Source organism: Euprymna scolopes, chromosome 2, assembly GCF_053919585.1.
Source record: "Euprymna scolopes isolate OS-2025 chromosome 2, ASM5391958v1, whole genome shotgun sequence".
In the NCBI taxonomy this organism is placed as follows: Eukaryota; Metazoa; Mollusca; class Cephalopoda; order Sepiida; family Sepiolidae; genus Euprymna; species Euprymna scolopes.
Window position 1 is genome coordinate 117,711,909 of NC_136483.1, and position 22,893 is coordinate 117,734,801.

Sequence of the window (22,893 nt, forward strand, 5' to 3'; positions counted from 1 at the left end):
GTCAAAGTTTTAAAAAATTAACCATTTTTTTTGTTTTTTTGCTTTTTTTGCACACTCCAAACACCCGAGCAACGCCGGGCACCCCTGCTAGTATATATATATATATATATATATATATATATATATATATATAAATATATATATATACTAGCGGGGGTACCCGGCGTTGCCCGTGTGTTTGGAGGTGTGCGTGGTGTTAAATAAAAAAGAAACCGGGAAGGGGGGGGGTAGGATCGAACCCGAAGCCGAAGCCCTGAGGCAAAGTTTGAAAATAAAATCGACCAGCCAGAATAAGTTATTGAAAGATGTTTGAATTTATTTAAGTAAGAACCAAATTGACATGAAATTTAGTCAGTTTTTCAACTATTTAAAGTAAATCAGGTCATGATGTTATCTGACACATGCGTAGAATCAGTCGTCGTCACGAGAGGACCGTTTTTGTTGACCCCCCCCTGTCGAAAATTGTCGATTTCGGGGTGAAAAAATGAACGCTTTTGGCCAATTTTTCGATATTTCTCAAGCAAAGGATAGAGCTTCAATATGATACCGAGTTTGTGAATTTTCGTCGTGTCTGTCAAAAGTTTTTAGCGGACACACAAACACACATACATACAAACATACATACACACATTTTCGGTTTTATATATATATAGACTAGCGGGGGGTACTGGGCAATGCCCGGGTGTTTTGAGTAAATCAAAACTCCTGGGGGGGGGGGTTAAAATAAAAAAAAATGTTTTAGTAGGTGATATGAGGATCGAACCCGAACCCTTCAGGCAAAGTCGGAAATGAAAGTGTGAAAAAAAGACGTACGACGTTAACCACTAGGCCACCACGACATACAACGGAAGACGTTTTAATTTATTTATTTAAGTATTAAAAACAGGTGGGCCCAATAAAAGTTAACTCTGCTGCTTCTATTTGACCTAATTAATGAGGTCAAATAGAAGTCACGCAGTTAACTTTTGCTGCGAGGTAGCCTTCAGGTTTATTTACCCAACTTTGACTGTTTTTTTCCCCAACAGATGTTGGTGAGGGCGAAACCAGGTCCCCATTGTCCAGATTGAATAGCAATTGTTTGATATAAGAAGAGTTTGTCCTCACATTGATCAAAGCTGATTGCTTCTGGACGTTTCCCGGCGCAATGCCGAGAACACCTCCATTTGAATTTAGTTTCACTTTATTTATACTAAAAAGCAGGACAAGCAGGGGACAGAGCAAAATAGCGCGAATCTCATAAAAATCGATGTAAATAAATGAAGAGGCGACCCGCATTCCCAAATCGTAGATATTATTATCTAGGAGCTATATAAACAATTGTAAGCGATCATAATGACCCGGGAGCACGTGCAAAAGAAGCCTTTGCGAGACATACATGAAATGTGGTCACACACATTTTGTCTTTTATATATATAGACTAGCGGGAGGTACCCGGCATTGCCCGGGTGTTTAGATGTGTATTTGCTCAGGCGGGTGGGGGGAATCAAAACATAAGAATAAGCGAAGTAAATATTTTTAAATATTAAATTATTAAATATTTTATATAAAAAAAAATGTTAAAACTTAAAAAAATCGAAAAAACACAAAAACACTAACATAAGGCAAACGAACGATGTTAAATGTAAAAATTGGGAAAACAAAAAAGAAAACGCGAATGTGATGGAAAAAGAAAACAGAAAAACAAACGTTAAAACTTCTTTAAAAAATTTGAAAAATAAAAAAAAAAACATAGAACGTGAAAAATGGCTTTAATAACCCTGCTTCAATATTAAAATTTAAAAAATCGAAAAAAAAGAAAAAAAAGACATCTCACACCATGATTCGAACCTAAAACCTTTAGATAATGAGGCTGCGCTCTAATGAACTGAGCTAAGACGACGTTGACAAAATTAGGTCGTTTTTTTTTAATATTTAAACTAAATCATGTTCCGACATCATTTGCACATGCGTAGAAGCGAACTTGTCATGAGAGGACAGTTTTTGCTGACCCCTCCATGTAGAAAACTGATGATTTTAAGGGGAAGGAATTAATGTTTTTGGCTAATTTTTCAATATTTGTTAGGTGAAGGATCGAGCTTTAAAATGATATCAATCTCGTGAAAATCCGTGTCGAAAGTTTTTGTGAGACATACAAACACACACACTACATACATACAAACATACATTTTCGCTTTTATATATATAGATATAGACTCTGATTTGCCCGGGTGTTTGGTGGTAGGGGGGGGGGAGTAAAGAATAAGCGAAGTAATAACCCTGTTTAAACTTTTTAAAAAAATCGGAAAAAACAAAACAAAAAAAAACAGCGAATGGACTTAAACTTCTTTAAAAAAATCGGATGAGCAAAAACCAAAAAAAAATGAACGTGTTCGGAAAAACAAAAAAAACACAGCAAAAAAAAATGTTATAAATAACCTTGTTTCAATATTAAAAGTTAACCCCCCCCCAAAACAAAAAGACATCCCACATCACAATTTGAACTTAAAACTTTTTGATAATGACGCCACGCCTTAATCAACTGAGCTAGGAGGACTTTGACAAAGTTGGGTCAGTTTTTTTAATATTTAAACTAATTCAAGTTCCGCCATCATTTGTGCGTGCGTAGAAGCTATCTTGTCATGAGAGAAAGATTTTTTGCTACCCCCATTTAGGGTAAAGGAATTAATGTTTTGGGACAATTTTTCTATATTTGTCGGTCAAAGGTACGAGTTTGAAAATGATACCTATCTGGCGAAAATCCGTGGCCTGTCGAAAGTTTTTGGCGGACATACAAACACACACACACACGCATACATGCATACATACACACACATATTTTTGCTTTTATATATATAGATTAGCGGGGGATACCCAGCGTTTCCCAGGTGTTTGGAGGTGTGTGTGTTAAAAAAAAAAAACGTTAGCTGGGTGTTTGGAGGTGTGTGTGTTAAAAAAGAAAAAACGTTAGCTGGGTGTTTGAAGGTGTAAAAGAAAAAAAAGTTTTAGTAGGAAGGTAGGATTGAACCCTGAAGCCTTGACATAACAGTGGAAACGAAAGGGGAAAAAAGCCAGACACCTAACCATCTCGGCCACGAGGGGAGAGGAATTGATAAGGGCGTTTATGTGGAGGTTTATAAAGCGAAATAAATTGGTGTGGGGAGTGGCGTGAGGTCTGACCTAATTTTGTGCTGCAAGCCAGATCATTCGCTTTTCAAAGATGCGGCGAGCTGGTAAAAGTCGGGCAAATTAAATACACATGCGACCCCCATTGTTAAGTCGTAGTTATTATGATTTAGACGCAATATAAAAAGTTTTAAGAAGGAGCGAGCCGACCGAAAATCACGGCGAAAAAAGCCTTTTGCAGACACACACAAAAAAACGAGCACACATACATGCATACACACACACATTTTGCCTTTATATATAGATGTACTTGAGAAAGGGTGATTTTCAGATCATCTAGTGTAATTTCTGTCTGCAGAGGAAAATCTGGGAGGGAGTGGTCTGCTGCGCTCAAAGTAGAGTTGGAGGCAAACCGACGGGCAAGCAGGTTAGCCTTCTCGGTTGCCGTGCAAACAACTTCAAGAGGGGTGAAATTGTTGATTGCTCATTATTTACAGATGTTATAGATTTTCCAGAAGTCACGAGTTCCTAATTTTTGCGGGTTCAATGCATTTTCTGGTGGTTTTGATATATTCTCTCTTCGCTGTGGCTATTTCCTTCTTACAATTACTTCTAGCTTCTATAATCTTTTTTCTATTTGTACTGAATTTATGTCAGATAAATCTGCGGTATGCATGCTGCCTTTGAGCAATGACAGCTATGCGAGTAGAAGTAAACCATTGGAGAGAGTGGGGTTTGCTATAGAACTTATGTGTGAGAATTTACATGTGGGACTAACAGCATTTTCTAACTTTTTTTTTTTCCTATAATAATAATTTTTTTTATTTATAATTTATTTAGTAAAACATGCAAAATCAAAACATTAAAAGTAAAAGTCCAGCATTTGAAAAATTAATCCCAAGTTCATTACAAGAAAAAAAATATTTAAATTTTTCGTTTTTTTTTTTCTAGCTTTATCAATTTTTAAAAATAAATTATTATACAAAGATTATATCCTTTCAATATTTGTATATATGCCTTTATTAATCAAGCCTAAATTCTACACCGTCTAGCAGATGCGCTCTGTGCATTGGGGTTGGGTGCATCTGATCACATTTCACAATTAGCATCAACTCATAGAGAACTTGTATCAATTTCCAAAACTTTCCAGTTTGTAAATTGACAGGGGACCTCACCTCCACTATTTCTCACGTCTTCGAAAACAAGTCAATCCAGGCATTAAAATTTCAAAATTTTATATTTTCATGTTTCTTTATTAATCATTATAATAAGTTTGAAATAGTATTTCCATTGGTGTGTCACACATAAGTATAAAATAACATTTTCATTGGTCTGTTATGTTTTAGTTTAAATAGCATTTTTATTGGTCTGTCATACTTAAGTATGAAATAGTATTTCCATTGGCCTGACATGCTCTTGTTTGAAATAGTATTTTCATGGTCTGCTATGCATTAATTTGAATAGTAGTTTCATTAGACTGTTATGCTTTAGTTTGAAATGGCATTTTCATTAGTTTGTCACACTTAAGTTTGAAAAATCATTTTCACCTCTAAGTGCATAAATTGAATGGATGCATCTTAAGAATTCTTTTTTTTTTCCTCAGGTTCAGGCATCCAAATGTGGTCAATTTGTATGGATATTCATTGGATAATGATGAAACATGTTTTATTTATGAATTCATGGAGAATGGATCACTGGAAGATTGTCTTGCATGCAAGGTAAGTAAAAACTGCTCAGTATATTCGACTAACTCTATCGATCATATTGTTTGTTGGACTATGCCTGGAAAAGAGATGATGTCATATTACATGATGCCATCTATTAAAATGGACCGAGAATAACTGATCACAGTGGATGATATCATCTATCAAATAAGATGAGAGGTGGAAGTGATCCTTGATTTAGTTATTCTATGACCCAAAGCATTATAGGTGAGTCTACTAACTGAATTCTAGACCTCTGGAGATTTACTATATGACTAAATCTCTGTGGATCTTGTTATCTTGTGTTTGTATCTGTGGATATCTTATGATGTTGTAAATGGTTGACGTCACTGTTTGAAGCCATTAATTAAAGAAAGGATGAAAGACATTATGATGTCACACCTGATGAAGTAATAAAGAGATAGAAAACATAGACAACATCTGTGATTCTTTGAGTTATGGGTTGTTTATATGAGCAGTGATCAATACAAAGTTTACAGCTCAATGATATAAGACTAGAGCTATGAATATTTTTTTATATATTGCACAAACCACTGTGAATACGGAGAATAAACTCTTATGAGATCACAAAGAAATCAGGGGTAATTTATCCCTTTTTAATATCTCATTGTTTTGTTTAAAAATCCAATGTTTATGATATTTAATAATAGTCCTAAAACTATTGAATGAATGGCGTGAAGATACTATGATGTGGATGGAGATGAATAACTTTATAAAAATAAAACATTAAAAACAAGGCCGATAGCCATTAGTCGCGTGCTCTCGTGTAATGAATGAATGCGTGAATATAGGATTGACATGAAATTCTTAAAGATAAACTAAAATGACCGAAAAATGGACTGAAATGACTTAAATAAATAAAAAGTAAATGACTTAGAATGACTTTAATGAACTTAAGGATGAATTGAATGACCTTGAGAATGACTTGAATGCTTAAAAAATAACTGGAATCCTTCAAAAACAACTTGAATGGTCTGGAGAATGATTTGAATGGGTTTGAGACTGAGTGGTTGTAAAGTGGGTGATCATTTTACATTAAATTAATACAGAAACGTGATCCCCCACTTTATATCACAAAGTTACAAACATAAGTACAGCATGAACAGATACTACACTTTGAGATATTAAATCCTTTATTCATGTTAAAAATACAGTGAAAATCAACAATGAACAAAAAACTTAGGTACAGGGCCAACTCAAAAGGGGGAATTGTGGGGGTCGTTGGTCATCCTTGTCACTCCAGAACTAAACAAAATCAAAAATTTCTCCCAGCTAGTATCTTCTTTCACTATAATACCGCATTCACCCTTTCATATTGGGAGACGTCCTACTTAACTCCCAATTTTTAAAACATTTTTTATTGACATGTAAAAACAAAAAAAGATAACAATAAAAATGGTAAAATAATTCATTTGTGTCGAGGGCAGGGGAAGAAAAAACAAAAGGTCATTAGTAGGACCCTCCCAACCCCGTCTAGTTGATAGACTGCCCATTCCACTAGGTTTGTAAAAGGAACCTCGCTTCTGTGGGTCAGTCTCTAATGGGGATGCCCTCTAGATGAGTGTGAATGGAGAAAAGAAAATTTTGTGGGTAAGGGATGAGGGTTAATTTGTATTTCTTTCTCTCCAAGATGGGTGAAATTTAGAGGAAGGGGTGAAAACAAAAATTGCAAGTAGGAAGGGGGTGGGGATCTTGGAGGCTTCCTAATCAGGGAGGGATGGAACACACACTCAGCTAGCTGAGAGGCTACTTGTTTAATTTTACTTTACGGAACTGCGCGTTCCACACCTAGGCGGGGAACTCGTATTCAAATTTGGCTCCTCTTCGTACACACAGACTTGCTACAAGTATCCATCTTCTGTCAAATGCCGCGCAATGCAGCCTTCTTCTATCACATCTGATCTTCACCCGTAGTTGGTGTTTAAAGAAAGTGATCAGATCCTGATCAAAAAAAGACAACCCCCCCCCCCGGCAACCTTGCAGATGCAACGTCCAAATCACCATTCTCGCCACGGCCAGGATGGTAACGTAGACCATTTGTCTTTCCCGGTCCCACGGCGGCCACGACATTGGATACGGTAATTGGGCGAGGATGCTCAGGATCGATGTGAACCGTCACTTCGCTGACATACGACCAGTACCGGCGGAGTCCGCGGCAATCGAAGAAAGCGTGATCAGTCGTTTCTACGGCCGTTGTCCCACAACGGTGACAATCAAGCAACTCCAAAAACCCGGAACTGCATTGTATATTGTTGAGTGGAAGTGCATTTCGGGCCAATCGCCAGGTCAGAGACAACTCCGAATTGTTCAGATGACTCGAACCTGGCGCCCAGTTCCACGTGGAGCAGATGTCACTCTGCTGCCAACCCAAACGCGCGCATAGCGGGTCGTCGGCAGTCCCCTTCACTTGATCCCTGTGGAGTTCTCTACGGGTAGCAGTCACAAGGTCGCTGGACCTTGGTAGTCATTTTAGCGTGGCTCGGCACTCTTTCATGTAGGCAGATTCTCCCCGCGGTCTGCGACGGCTCTTGATAGAAGCGTCAAGAACAAGGTCGGGTAAGGCGGCAGTAACCACGGGGTGCCACGGTTGGTCATCTTGCATATAGTAGCTCAGGAAGGCCAGCCTCTCAGCGTTTCGATGATACTTTAAGTCCGGCATTCCCAAGCCTCCCTCACACGGACGTTGAATACAGACCTGTCTGCTCACCCAGTGTCTTCCTCTGTCCAAAAGAAGCAAGGGCAAGAGTTTGACGAGAGCTGTTAGGTGTTGTGCAGGCAGGGGAAGTATGGCCAGTCGATAAAGGATGAGAGGAAAGACGTAAGTGGCGCATGCCTCAGCTCTACCCTTTAAGGAAAGTTTTCTAGAAAGCCACGAATTGACTGCAGACTCCACCTTTGACCATACCTCCAACCAATTTTTGTCAAGCTGGAGACCCGGTCCGAACCACACGCCGAGGATCCGAACCGGGCCATCCGTCTAGCTGAAGCATGCCGGGAGGTTTGCGTTGCCACTCCAGGCGCCCAACCACAGTCCTACCAACTTGCTGCAGTTTATCTTGGTCCCTGTAATTCTTTCGTACCGAGCGATCACCTCCAACACGATCATCAGCGGCGAACGCGGACACCTTGGTGGCTGAGCCACCGTGTATTGCAATTCCGCGCAGGGCCAAATTTGCCTCCCCACGTCTCAGCTTGCGGAGCAGGGGCTCCAAAGCCAGGACATAGAGCAGGGGCGACAGCGGACAACCCTGACGAACCGACCAAGAGATAACAAAGGGTTTCGAGCGCTTTCCGTTGACTTGCACGACGGCTGTGGGCTGTCGATAGATCACGGAGATCCACTTGCAGAAGTCTGGTTTAAAACCGGCGGCCTCTAAGACAGATGCCAAGAAACGATGGTTGACCCTGTCGAAAGCTTTGGACTGATCTAAGTTGATCAGCGCAGCTTCCATGTCGTCATCTATCCCTCCCTCTAGGATCATGCGTATCAGGTGCAAGTTGTTCTGAATCGATCTCCCCTTAACAGCATAGTTCTGTTCTGGTTCAACCAACTCATCGATAACAACCTGCAGCCAATTCGACAGGACCTTGGCCAAAATCTTCAACTCTGTGTTTAGCAGAGTTGTGGGCCTGTAATCGTCTAACTCTTCCCCACCATGTCCGTCACCTTTCCTCAGCAATGTGACTACTTGCTTGGTGACTTGCCCAGGGATGGATCCATGAGCAAACCAATGGTTTAACACATCCATCAGAAGAGGCAGAAACATGGGCAAAATGTTCTCGAAACCCCTCGTAGATCTCCCGAGTCGATTCCAGGGTGCGTCCATCCGGATGTCTTACCTTTGCAATGTACTTGTCCGAGCCACGCCTAGAAATTTCACAACGTGCGTCAGTATTGGAGTTGACTGCTTCATTGCCTATCTTTCTAAGCCTAGCTCTGACTACTTGACCTTCATAACGCTCGCTATTCTCACGCAGAAGGTCCTGCTTAGCTAGTTCCTGACTAACCCAATCTGACTCCCCTGTAGCCCGGGCTAGTTTCTACTCTAGCTTCTTCTTCGTCTTGGTCTTATCTAGTGCGAGGCGCTGGGCATACTTGACGGAGAATTCTATTAGTTTCTCTTGGAAGTCTTGTATCCCCAGAAGGGAGGTGTTTAACTTCCAGTGAGCCACTAACTTAGGCCTATTTCTTAGCTTCAGCTGGGCCATAACTAGTTTATGGTCCGTCTGGCCTAGCCAAGTGAACATGGGACAAGATAAGAAGTCTACTTTGCCTCTCCTAACTAACATCCTGTCCAAGTAAGTGTTTGGATAGGAGGAAACACTGTTGGTTCACATCCACATCTCCCGCTCTGGATGCTCGACCCGAAACCTGTCGACCAGACCGCATCTAGCCATCAGATCAGCCAGGCTGGACTTGCACCTTTCCGATCCTCTAGCATCGCCTCCTACTTTATCTATCTCTGGGTCTAAGATGGCATTCCAATCCCCCATTAGCACTACCCGCTTCCGACAATCTACAAACACGTCAAGCTGACTGAAGAATGAGACCCTCTCACGAGCGGTGCTGGGCGCATGAACTGCGATCACCTGAAACACAGAATCTTTTACGGCAACATTGGCCGCAACCAGCCTGCCCACCACATCCCCATGAACAATGTCGACCGAAATCTCGGGTCAGCACCTGACAGTCCACAGAGGAAACGAAATGCGTCTCCTGAATCGCAGCCACATCCACTCCCAAGGACAAGAGGTCGTGCTGGAGACGAGCCGCCCCGCCTGATGATCTCAAGCCCCTCGCATTCAAACTAGCCAAATTCAAAGCCATGGTACCTACCTTAAGGTGTGTCACACTCAGCTCCGAAGTCAGCCGGGGAGAGGACGCCGACATTATGTGCCATGCTCAAGGTGGTCAGGTTTTTCATATCCTGACCTTCTCTCGCAATGCCGCCGACGTCCAAAGGATAAATTAATTTCATGGCCCTGTAGAGTGATGGATGGACCAACACTGGAACCCTTCCTTTGCGTTTTTTTGACAGTTCGTCAAGAGAAGTGTTATTTTTCTTAACCAGCTCAATTCCCGGAAACGCCTCTTCAGCGGCCTGCAGCCTTGTCCACAAGTTGGTCTTGCAGGCCTCTGGAGTTCTGACAAAAGATATTAGGAGCGGGGCGTCCGGGAAATTTGAAGGAATATTTACATCTTTCCCCTCTATCTGTTTGTAATCAAGCATAGGTTTTAAGTTTTTCCTCTACCGATGGGAAATGTCTGTTGCCACAGATAGAGGGTCTACATAACATAGTTCCTTGGGGGCAAGGGCTTTTAATTTGGTTGGTCTGTGAGAGGCAGAGGAGTCTCTCCCTTCCCTCGGTTCATTCTTTTCCTTTTCTTTTTGGGGTGGTGGCTCAGTTTGCATTGGTGTGGGGATAGGTGTTTGTGTGGTGCCTGGTGTTGATGCTGGTGCGGTGTCTGGTGTTGGTGCGGTGTCTGGTGTTGGTGCGGTGTCTAGTTTGGGGGTGGAAGTGGATTTTGTTGTTAGGGGTGGTGTATGTTCACAGGGAATGGGGGCCACCTTTTCTTCCCCTTTTCTTCTTTTATTTTATTTTTTTTAATTCTTTCGAATTAACCGGGGAGAGGTGAGGCTGAGTTCTTTTCCCTCTCACTTGCGGATTCATTCTCAGAGGAGTAGTTTTTTCTCCGCTTGATCCCCGTCTCGATTGGTGTGGGGACCGTTGGTTGTGTCTGCTCCTCTAGTTGCTGCTGCGGCTGTTTTGTTGCTGCTGCTCTCGCTGGTGTCATTGCTGCTTCTGCTGCTGCACTTGCTGCTCTTGCTGCTGCAGTAGTTGTTGCTGCAGCTGTTTCCGTGGCATTGGCTGAGGTGGCTGTTGTTGTTGCTGCATTTGCAGAGGCTGCTACCAGGATTTTGGGGCTGGTGGTGGGACGGTGGCAGAAGGGATTATGAGCTTCCATTTTTGTCTCACTACCATGCTCCATTCCTCCCCCTTGGCCTCCTGGGTGGTTTGGGTTTTCCTTGGAGCTGGGGTTGGTGCCGCGGTTGCAAGGGTTGTTGCCGCCTGTTTTGGCGCGGGCGCTGTCTCAGGGGTTGTGACCACCTTTTGGGTCGTTTGATTAGGGGTTACCCTTTGGGGGCAGCTCCTAGCTATGTGGCCCTGCTTTTAGCAGAACCAGTAATGCAGACGACGGCCCTCCACCACTACCGTCATGCTGTCATCCTTGTATGTCAGCAGCGCTGGTATCGCCCAAACACCCTCCCTCTTCAGCCTCATTGCTATTGTGTAGCAGCCCAGGTGAGTCCCAGTTACACTCTATAAGTGACTCAAAGGGAAAAAAACGAATGAACGCATATTTAAGGAAATGGTTAAAACTCTAGAGGAAGACCTCTAGTCTGTAGTGGAGTAAGACTGAAACTGGATGGTAATGTTCAATGCTGCCAAAACTAAACTTATTTCTTTTAATAATTACAAGAAACCTTCTCAACCACTGCTTGCCATGGCTAATGATAAATTACCTGAAAGTACTTCTCTCAAGCTCCCAGACTTAACATTCACAAACACATTGAGGTAATTGCCAAGGCTGCTGTGAGGAAGATGGGCTCCCTCTACTGTGCTAGAAAGTTATACCTGAACGTGTCCTGTATCTCTACAAAGCCACTATTCGCCCAAGCATGAAATATTGTTGTCACATCTGGTCTGGTGTATCTGCTACTAGTCTCTTGCTTTTAGATAGGTTTAAAAAAAGAGTCCTGCACTATTGGCCAAACTCCAACCTCTATCCCATCGCCAAAATGTGGTATCCCTGTGGCTGTTTTATAAGTACTTTAATGGTAAGTAGCCCCTCGATATAAATACTCTCGACAAACCCGACAAGCAGCAAAATTTGACCTCTACACTGTAGAGATCTCTAAATGCTGAAAAGCCTTCTACTCAAAAAGCTTCTTCCTCAAACTGCTAGACTTTGGAATTCCCAACCAGACCCCTCTCTGGCTGTACTGACATGCAGAAGTTTAAATGTAATGTGAATAAACATCTTGCTGCCCGACTCCATACATAGTATCCATTCAAATTTGGTCCCAAATAGTAGCTCTTTATGACTTACTGGTACTGTGCCTTGTTAGGGGTGAAAAAACAGTTTAAAAAAAAAAAAAAGGGTCATATATTATGACATCACAATCTATTCTGAAATCCTTTGACTTTGTAAAAATCATAAATGTCTTCTATTGATTTTGTTAAATTTGCTTAAAACATTGATGCTGTTTAACTTTTTACATTGTTTTTTATCTATCTATCTGAATGAATCTTCTGAATGACTGTTCTTAGCATTGGTTTTAAGTGCATTAATAGGAAATAACTCTTGACCTCAATAATGACAAAGACACCTTTTAAAATGTTTAAGTACCAAGTCCTAACACCAAGTTTGGGTGTGTTAATAATAAATAATAAACAACCTTTTTTTTTTTATATTTTTTAAATTGCTTGATCTAAATTATGACATTTTTTTTTAATTCATAGTTTCCAAGGCAATTTCTAATTCTGGGTTTTTCCATTTTTGTAATATTTTATTTTGCACATGTGTTATCTTAGATACAAACAAATAACTTTCCAGATTCAAACCGAAATAAAAAAAAAAGAAGTAATTGTCTGTTCTGAAACTATTTTGTTCTCAGAGAAAATATAAAAATAACAGCAACACACTGAAGAAACAACAATAACATAGAAGATTGTATAAACTATATAACTTAGGTAGGATTAACAAGATATTATCGAGAGGATAATGTTCTGATTTAGAGTATCTAAAAGTTTGTTAGAAATGAAACAAATTCAATATGTTGCCATAAAAAAGGGACAATGTTTTTTGGCTTGGAATAAACAAAGTCTGTTGGAATTAAAAAAGATTCAAAAGGCACTTATCTTTTGGGAGAGATGGTCTGATCACTGAGAAATTAATATTTTTAGAATCAGGAAACAGATGAAAGGTTCAATCACATGGTTGAAGTGGTCGCCAGTCAAGTTCAAAGAGCAATATGTTATCTATCTATCTATCTATTGATCTATGGGATTTTTAAAATGCAATGTTTTTATTTAAAATCAAATTCTCCCCTAGAACTTTATGTAATCAATGTAGAGTGTTGCTAGTCTATTATGTTCGAAGAAAACGGTTCGTTTTGGCAACTCATCTGTGACCTTGTTTATCCATGTGAGCAATGGTCTCTATCGGACTCCTATGTCAATTTTTAGTCTACAAATGTGAAACTTGATATATAGGATATTTGGATCTGTGGAACAAATTTGATCTTTTGCCAGTAAAATAGCTGCTAAGGGGTCAAAATTGAAAAAAATGGGAACTTCATACGTGTAAGTTGACTTAAAGTGCTTTTCTACATATGCGCAAATATACATTTATAGGTTAATCAACATTATTTTTTAAAACTTTTTATATGTGTATGGATGTGGCTCTGAGTGTAATGGATAAGCCTGGATATATTCTTTTGGTTTTCATTCTAGCTGATGACACCTAAGTCATATATTTTTGTTATTTTAACTTTTGAAATCACTACTATATATTTGGTGCAATATAATAATAAATACAGAATTGGCTTGCTATTAATAAATATGAAATCTGCATAACTTAAAATATCATATTTAAGCATATTTTCTGATCGGCCAATGCCGGGCAGCCCGCTAGTTCAACATAATAATAAATGTTTTATCAAGATTGGGAAAAAAATGAATGAAAATTATTTTTTAATCTACTCAAAATTGTTGAATTTTTGTAAATTCATTTTTTCTACAGAAAACAGAGGAAATCCATCTAAGTGTTATTTTTTTACAGAAAAGCAAAATTTCCAAAATTTATGCCAAAACTCAAGTGATTACTCAATTGTGTTTATTTTTTTTGTATGACCAAATAAAAAAATCTAAACTGCATGTAGAAGCAAACAACAAAAAATAACAACAAAACAAATACTGACCCAACAGGTTACACGTGATCCAACAGGATCCAATTTATCATATTAGTAATATAAATTAAATCTAAATGTTAATTGTTTTGAGTTTTAAAATAATACAATTTTATGGTACCTATAAATAATGATAGATGGTGGTTAGATCCGATCTTTAGATTTCTGTAGATTGACTCAAATTGCAATGAAAAGCAAATTAATATTTTTCATGTTTTTTTCTGTTCAACATGTTATTATTTTGTTAGTTACATTATCTTTTTTGATTGCTTTCAGCATAACCCACCCTTGACTTGGTCTGAACGACTCAAAATTGCACAAGATTCAGCTTGTGGCTTGCAATATCTCCACACACAAAAAGTTCCTGTCATTCATGGGGATGTCAAAAGGTAAAGATCATTTTAAGGGGGGGGAAGCATGGTTCTTGTCCAGAATTTCCCCAAAATTAAAAAACAAAAATGAAGAAAAATATGTATGTTGTATGTATCTATAGCAAAATAAAAATATCATATTCCAAAAAACATGTAAATTGATCAAATATTTTCATAAAGAAAATAATTTTTTAAGCGATTAATGGAAATTTGTAGGCAATACAACAAAATTTGTTTGAATTATTGTTGAATTATCTCGCTTTGAGATAATTTTCAAAATGGTATCCTTGAACAATAACTCCATCTGCTTTGATAGTTTCTTGGAGAATAAAAAAATATTTAAAACAAAATACTAGCCAACATTTTTTATGAAATCAACTATTTTGTTTTCTTTTTTGTTATCAATGTTTTATGTTGTAAAACAAATTAAAAACAAATTTATGTAAAATATTTAACGGAAATAATGTTCATGTTTATTAAGTTTTGAAAAAAAAATGTTTAAAGGAAAATTTGCATAATTTGTAATTTGAAAATTATAGAAATTAAAAAAAAATAGATCATGACTTGAGACAAAAGTGCAAGCCATTGCCACAAAGGGGAGGCACTTGATGAAATTAAAGTCTGTAAGGCTACTTACATTCCTTCTAACAATTAATTTTGAGTGTCTCCTCAGACTCCGTTATAAAGATTGAATGTAATTATTCTAAAATGAAAATAAAAAAGTTAGGGGAGTATTATATGCTAGGCAAACAAGGATGTAGAGTTTCTCATTCAATACCAGATCTTCTTGCTAGTAGGATAATAAAATCCATGTTCTACAAAAATAAAACATTTGGTTCTTGTCCAGAATTTCTCCTTTTGTTAAAAAAGAAAAACATGTATGATGTATATGCCAAGAGCAAAATGAAAATATTATATTCCAAAAATCACGTACATTCATAAAGTAGTTTTATTTTTATAAAGAAAATTATTTTTAAGCGATTAATGGAAATTTGTAGGCATGACAACAAAAATCTATTAAGTATGAATTATTGTCAAGTTATCTTCCCTTTGGGTCTTGTCTTTTTTTTTTTTTTTTTAAGTGAAGGGCAAGATAGTCGTTCCTCCAATATTCATAAGATTTGATTTTTATTATAAAAATAAAACTACTCGATCAATTTACATGATTTTAGGAATATATTTTTGTTTTGTCATGGGTACATACATCATACAGACTTTTTTTTTTTTTTTTTTTTTTTTTTTAATATTTTGGTAATTCTGAACACAGACCAAACATTTGAATGTTTTTCTTTTACATTTTAACATGAAAATAAGGACAAATCTTTGTAAAAACATTTAAAGGAAATAACAGTGTTATGTTCATATTTATAAAGTTTTGAAAATAATTAAAAACTGCATAAAATCACCAAATTCTATTTTAAATTCACAATTCTATGATAAAATTGTAATCCCTGTTTGTTTATGCACTTCAATTATGGTTTTGGAGATAGACATATATATTTTGAAAGTATATCCCCCAGCATCACTGCCGTGTTCTTGGATAAGTACATTTCATTTTGATTAAAAAGTGTATATTAACATTGTGGGATGTTCATCAATTCATCAATTTATCAACATGAAAAGGAAATGCACTTTTTTTTAGTGAAATTGCTTCAGACAAGAAATGAGGACATTTGATATAAGAGGCTAAAAAAATACATTTCAAGATTAAAAAGTAGCTAACAATACTTTTTATATGGATAGATTCTAAGCCAGAAAATAGCGATTCTTTTCTTTTTATCAGAAACATCACTCATAGAATGTGAAGATTAAAGCATAAACTAAAGGAAGCAAGAGTTTATTTGATTTATAATTTGAAAATTATAGAAAATAAAAAAATAGAAATGTTAATAAACAGTTCAACTGCATAGAGATCCTCATTTGTTAACAGGTTGTGGAGAGGGGGCAAAGAGTGTTAAGAACTGTAAACTTTTTGACATTTATTTCTATTAATGTCACTGTAGTTAGACTCCTGCTCAGGAGTACATTCTTGGACTTCACTCCAAAAATTGAATATTATAAAATGTAACAAAAAAAAATAAATAAATAAAATAACAAAATAAAACAGAATAAAAATGTTAATATGGTATTGACATGGGATTTCATTCAATCCCAGGCAATGCTAAGTCTTTCTTCTAGTTTAAATGAATAAATGCAAAAACAGCTAAGTAAAAACTGCCTTATTTCAAGTGAACTTAACTTTATACAATAGACACACCATTTTTTTTTTTTTATATATGGCTTAGGTACATTTGATGTCACTTGAAAAATTTACTCATTTGTGTATTGAACATTTTATTAAGTTAGTATTTATAAGTTAAGAAACAAATGCAATGTAGAATTTTGTTTTTATAAACATTTATTTAATTAAAATTTGAAAATCAACTTAGTTTCAATGATATACATCTTCATTAGGCATGAAATCAGTTTGTGTTTTTCTTTTTCCTTCCTTGTGACATGATGTCATTTGAAAATTAAAGTTTAGTCATCTTAAATATTTTTTATGGTCCAATCAGGTGTATCATGTGCATAAAATGAATTAAAGACTTTTTTCCCTGACGAAAAAAAGACACAAACAGATTCCATGTTTGATGAAAACATATATCATCAAAACAAAGTGTTCAATAAAAATTGGGTACTTGTACAGTTTAATCAAGACATTAAAAAATGAAAATCTTGAAAAAAAAAAAATGGTTATATTGTATTTATCCCTTACGGAATGAAGTTCTCCGAAAAAAAATTGCACTTAATTTTTTTTTACAGCGAAAAATGATTTATGATACTGAGCAAAAGGTTCGACTTTTAGGAAGTATGATGGGGAGGGAGTGTTGGTGCTTTAAACTGAGTTATCTCCCCGTGACATGTTAAAAAAAAATCAAAGATGGCTACCGTCAACACGCTGTCATAAAAAATGTGTAATTTTGCTGTAAAAAAAACAAAAAAACTAGTCGATCAAATTAAGTGAAATTTTTTCGGAAACTTCAGTCCGAAGCGGATACGTACAATATAATCTTTTTTTTTTTTCTCCCCCGATATTTTCATTTGTAAATGTCTTGATTAAACTGTACAAGTGCAAAAAATTGGCTTCTTACAAATTTTAATCCAAATTTACACAAAATGTTTGAATCTTTAACTATTATTTGTTATTGTTTTTCAATTGACTGTTTTGATTTTAATATGATAATTAATTCTGTTTCACAGTATTTTATTTCCTAGACAAATATTTAACATTCGTGCTCAAATGTTCCTTTTTTTAGATAAACCGACTTGATTTTAAACAAATTGTAATTTATTTCTAAATTGCAACTGAAAAGGAAAATTGCTTTCTTTCTTTTCTTTATGGTTACATTTAAAAGATTAATAAATTAGTTTAAAAATCAACTAAATGTTAATGTTTATATGAATAAAAGAGAAAGATTTTGTCTCATATTTACAACAAACTTACAATTAAAATGCTTATTTTAAATCAATGTTTCAAGTATTTCAAGTAATGAACTTTGGAAAGCGATATCCAGTCATCAAAATTATTTAGTAAATAAAATTCCGTATTCTACAAAATTAAAAGTTCTATGAGTTTTTGACAGACCTATTCATTTTGGAAATTTTGAGATAAGGAATTGTTCAAAACTGCACTGGATGCGCCATGGCTGTTGATCTTGAGATGATTATTCCTTACTTGAGCAGATGAGGATACGAAGAGACCTGATTCCGCCATACTATATAATCAACAGGAATTTAAATCAAATTTTCGAGGAGTTTTTCACCCTAGTGGCAAGTCATGATCTTCACAGGACCTAGCAAAAGATGTACCATAGTCACTTTCACCTTGATAGTAGAAAAGCAGCATTCTTTGTGCTTCTGCTCCATGGAACAGCCTACCAGAGGAGGCAGTGACAATGCCTACCATATCTAGGTTTAAAGTCACCTTGGACAATCATTCACTCTACATGGATGTAAATATCAAACTTTTACATGATGTATTGCACTTTATTTTATTTTGATTGCAAAATATATTTAATCATTTTTGACAAAGGTTTTGCATTTTGGAATTTTTGAGATGAGGCATGAAATAGATTTATGAAGTGTTCTATCATCTTTCAGCTCCAACATTCTCATCGATAAACACAAGGAAGCTAAAATCGGTGATTTTGGTCTCGCCATGTTTGCAACGAATGGAACAGATACTGGGATCTTAACACATGTGTCCAACAGCATGACTGGCAGTTTGTTTGGCACCGTGGCGTATATGCCCCCAGAATTTCCTCGGTCCAGTGGAAAGCAGTATCTTGAAAGTGATGTCTACAGTTTTGGTGTAGTAAGTACAACATCTCTGCACCTTTTCTTTCTTTTTTCTATTTTTAATCAACTTGTGATAATGTGAGGTGTATGAGAAGGAGAGATACGTTTCACCAAGAAAGAGTTTTGAGAAACGACAGTTTTTCAGTGTGCCATGCACGACAGCTTTATAAACTGTGATAAAAGCAGGCAGTAGTCTGCACCAGCTGATTTGGAACCAGGCTGTAAAAAGACTTGAAAGTAGCAATTGTTGAAGGAAGGCTAAAATATGGCAATGGTCGAATGGAGGCTTGAAAGCGGCGATGGTCGAAGGAAGGCTTGAAAGTGGCAGTGGGTAAGGGTTAGTCTGAAAATTTCAACCCTTTTCAGCTTGTATTCTGCCTTCAGTATTCTTGGGATCTATGTTGCAAATATCTTGGTCATTTCAAAGATCTTGATTGAAATTGCAGGAGGTGGGAGTATTGTCAGCAAGTACCTGTGCTGCATGTTTTCATAAATTTCTTTGGGTCGTATATCCTTATTTTACAGATATTTTCTCTTTTGCTAATTTTTACAAATTATCAACCCTCATCTGAAACATTCCAAAACTAGTTAAGGTTTTTGGATGATCTCACCGAAGGTCATCTTCTACGCTGCCTTTACCCTGCTTCAATTCAAATGCCACTGTCTCTTTACATTTTGAAATTTTTACTTATCTAAGAAGGCTATATAGGATATATCAGTTTAAAAACACAAAAACCAAAACTTTTCTTTTTCCTTTTTGAGGGGGACCAGCATATTTAAGTATATTTACCTCTGTCTCCTCTCATTATAATAAAATTAGACTGATTTCTGTTAAATGTAGAGAAATCCAACTCCCTCAAAAGCAGGTACTCTTGACAGGTGCAAAATTTGCCATGATTGGCTCCATCTATATTCCATAGTAAGGATACCTTATGTTATTGTCAATAAACCAATTGCCTCTCTTAAATGAGGAGGTAAAATCATGGCCTCCTAGGACCAAACCGAAAAGACTGGAACTCTGATGTAAGCCCAAATATCTTTCTCCTCTGTTTAAAATTAAATGTATGCAATGTGTGTATAGATATAATAATTCTATTTCCAGTAGACGTCAATGTTGTAAAGTTGTTACAGCATTTGTTGAAACTCCTTTCATTTATCTGTTTTCTTTGAAAATATATCTACACGGCTACTGAAATGACTTATAATTGAATAAATCAAATCCATTTCATACTGATTTTACATTTCTTATTTTACTTTGAAATTATTTCTTTTGTGCATATTGGAATTTATTCCCTATGGACTCGGAAACGGCTGGGCTGATTGTTTTGAAATTTCACACAAAGGTACTTGATGTGTCTGGGAGTGTTGTTACTTAGATTTTGTATCAGAATGCATCCGATATGTATCGAAAATCAATAATCAAAAAAAAAAAATCAAATTAAAGAAGTCTGATTTTGAACAAAGTTAACACTTTTATACAACCTAACACCACAATGTAATTTTAGAAGTTTTATTACCATACAAGTAGAAAGTCAACTGTAGATTCAATCCCAGACAAGATTGAATCTCCCTACTAGTAAATAAATAAATTTTGGAGATTTATTATTATTACGTATCCTAATAAAATTAAATATTTATATAATATTTTTATTTAATCTTCCCTCTTACAAAGAATACAAATGTTAAAAATTAATTTGATTAAAATCCAAACAAGCTTTTCCACTTTTTTTTTTTTTTTTTTTTTTTTGATATAGCTATTTCATAATAATAGCATTACATAGTTTTGGTTTTGAAAAAAAATTGTTCATTTTCTGGTATACAAATGAAACCACTCCTCTTCCCTCTTCTTTCCTCATTTAATACTCGCTCAGTATCATCTTTCAGGTGCAGAACATTGTGCATGCTCATTAATTTTCTGGTTCTATAATCCAGGATTATTATTTATTTATTTATTACTCGTTGTGTTTATTTATAATGCATTTCAAAATCATTTATCTTTTTATCCTGTCCAGGTGTTGTATGAGATTCTAACTGGCCAGAAAGCTTATGATGAAAATCGAACATCTAAAAGATTTTTGGTAAGTCTATCCAACTTGCTAGCAAGTGACATTGCCTTGAAAGAGTGGTGTAATATATAAAAAAAACTGTGCTGAGGTTTCCATTTGTATTTATTTTTACAAATGCATTAGTGCATATCATATTGCAAATACTTTTCAAAGATTGCATAGTATTTCTCTTCCCATCTTCCAAAGGAGTGAGTAGAAAAACTAAAAAAAAAAACATCCGTTCAATTTGACATCTAACACGCAAGAGGTTGAATTTTTCTCACTTTTTTGTGACATGAACTTTCTGATATGTTAGCATAATTTTATAACTTTAACTTCTAATGGGCAATTCTTTTTTACTTTTTTTTTTTTTTTTTAAATCTAATCTAGCTTATTTTATCTTAATCTAACTTGAAAAAATGTTGTTTATAACACATTCATGGCTAAATATTGCTAGATATTAATATCAAATTAGTAGCTCATAGAAATGAGATTGATGTTAACTCTTGCTTTATGCCACCTAAACGTTAGATTCAGTACAAACAAAGCAAAGCATACCTTATTTTTCATTCACTGCTTCTGCAAACTCATTCCTGAAATATTTAATCTGTTTTATGTCTTTTTTTTGTTAAACTGTTGTTAAAGTGTGATATCCAACATCTGAAGAGAGTTCAAAGGCTGGATACTTCAATAGTGCAGGAGATCTGCCTTAAGAAAACCAACTGAAGAAGCTGAACTTTCTCTCCCTTGAATGTTGATGATTATGCAGTGATCTCATTTTGGCCTACAATTTCCTGAATGGCAATTACGTTTATTATTTCACTCCTATACCTGAAGAAGATCTACACAATCATCACCAAAAACTGTTTTACTGCCAATTTCAATTTAACCGAAGGAAGACTGCTTTCTCAATTAGGATCTCTGAACCTTGTAATAGACATCCAGGAGACATAGTAACTGCACCAGACACGACAATACAAATTGAATGTCAGCATGTCCTACTTTATCATGGTCTGTGTGAATTTCTATCACTCTTTCCCAATCTGGCAACTGATTGTTTTCTACTTTGTTGCCAAATTTATTAAATTGAACGATTATGAGGTATAAGTTAGCACATTTGCATATTTTAATGAATTTTTGTTATCTGTTACAAAAATAAACATTTTTTTTGTTTAACATTTTTCTCACACCAGATGTAGTATGTTTGGTTATAACCGTACGAAGTGGCTTTCTCCATGAAACTCACTTATGTTGGTTTCAGTGCTTGAAATCACTTTTGACTGAATTATTCTCGGCTTTTCCTTGCTCAATTGATGTGTGTACATTTATTTATCTAACCAGAACTTTCAACATGTCCATAGTTACAATGCAATGCTGACATCAGCCTGGACAGCTTCAGCCGCAATTACTCTCACTTCCCTTATTTTGTTCTTTAGTCCTCACAGTTCATAAATGATGTTTCTGACAGGGGCCAAGGAGAGAACACTAATCGTTCACTGGTTTTGACTGATGTAGTAATTTTTTTTTTAGCTCCTTACATCAAGTGGCTTCATGCCTTGTTTGGAGTAATTTCTATAAAAAACAAGGTAGCATATTCAGGCCTCTGTTGTCATGACACGCTTCACAAATACACTAAGGCATAGTCCTGTCATTTCTCAGTATCCTCAAAAAGACCGAGTTAGGAGCCAAGTATTCATTCACATGTAAGATGGAATGACAAAGTTATTGTAAATTCAACCTTGAGTACTAGATAAAAGAGGACGATAAATTAAGATGAGAAAAAGTTCACAATTTGTCAATACCAAAATGAGTTCACAATATGCAACTTCTGCTGTCTATGTTTCTAAAATAAAAACTAAAATAGTGAGAATTATATTAGTAATACTCTTGAGTGGAGCGCCATTCTGGTAGTAGAAAAATGATCCAAGATAGGAATGGCAAAAGAAATAACTTTCATAGAAAAGAGAAAATTATTTGCAGATATTAAACAGTTGTCCTAAGCAAAAAAACTGGTAGCAAAAAAAAAAAAAAACATTCGGGATTAGCAGAGCATAGTTCTCTTCTTGTATCAAGACAAAAAGCAATGACTGAAAAATTAAATGAGATTTAGTATATTTTATACAGCAATTCTGGTACCTGATTGTTTTTTTTTTCTCTTCTCACCCCTGGCTGTAAATATAATCGTCTAAATCTTTGTGATGATAACCTTATAACAAAAATATTTCAACAAATACTGTGCACTTACTCAACAACAAACTTTATTATTTTTGTTTTTATACACTAACAAATCACCATTATTAATTATTAATATGTATTTACATTCAATATCTATTATTTA

General features: G+C 36.1%; 1 protein-coding gene across 1 annotated transcript in view; it reads left to right on the plus strand.

Moving 5' to 3' along the window:
- LOC145294871 (interleukin-1 receptor-associated kinase 4-like) overlaps positions 1-22,893 on the plus strand; it is a 69,590-nt gene that overhangs the window by 30,282 nt on the left and 16,415 nt on the right. The window contains exons 6-9 of the mRNA XM_080141418.1: positions 4,706-4,820; positions 14,078-14,190; positions 18,313-18,526; positions 20,523-20,588. Of these exons, the coding sequence (XP_079997544.1) occupies positions 4,706-4,820; positions 14,078-14,190; positions 18,313-18,526; positions 20,523-20,588 (508 nt within the window). The remainder of the gene's footprint in view (positions 1-4,705; positions 4,821-14,077; positions 14,191-18,312; positions 18,527-20,522; positions 20,589-22,893) is intronic.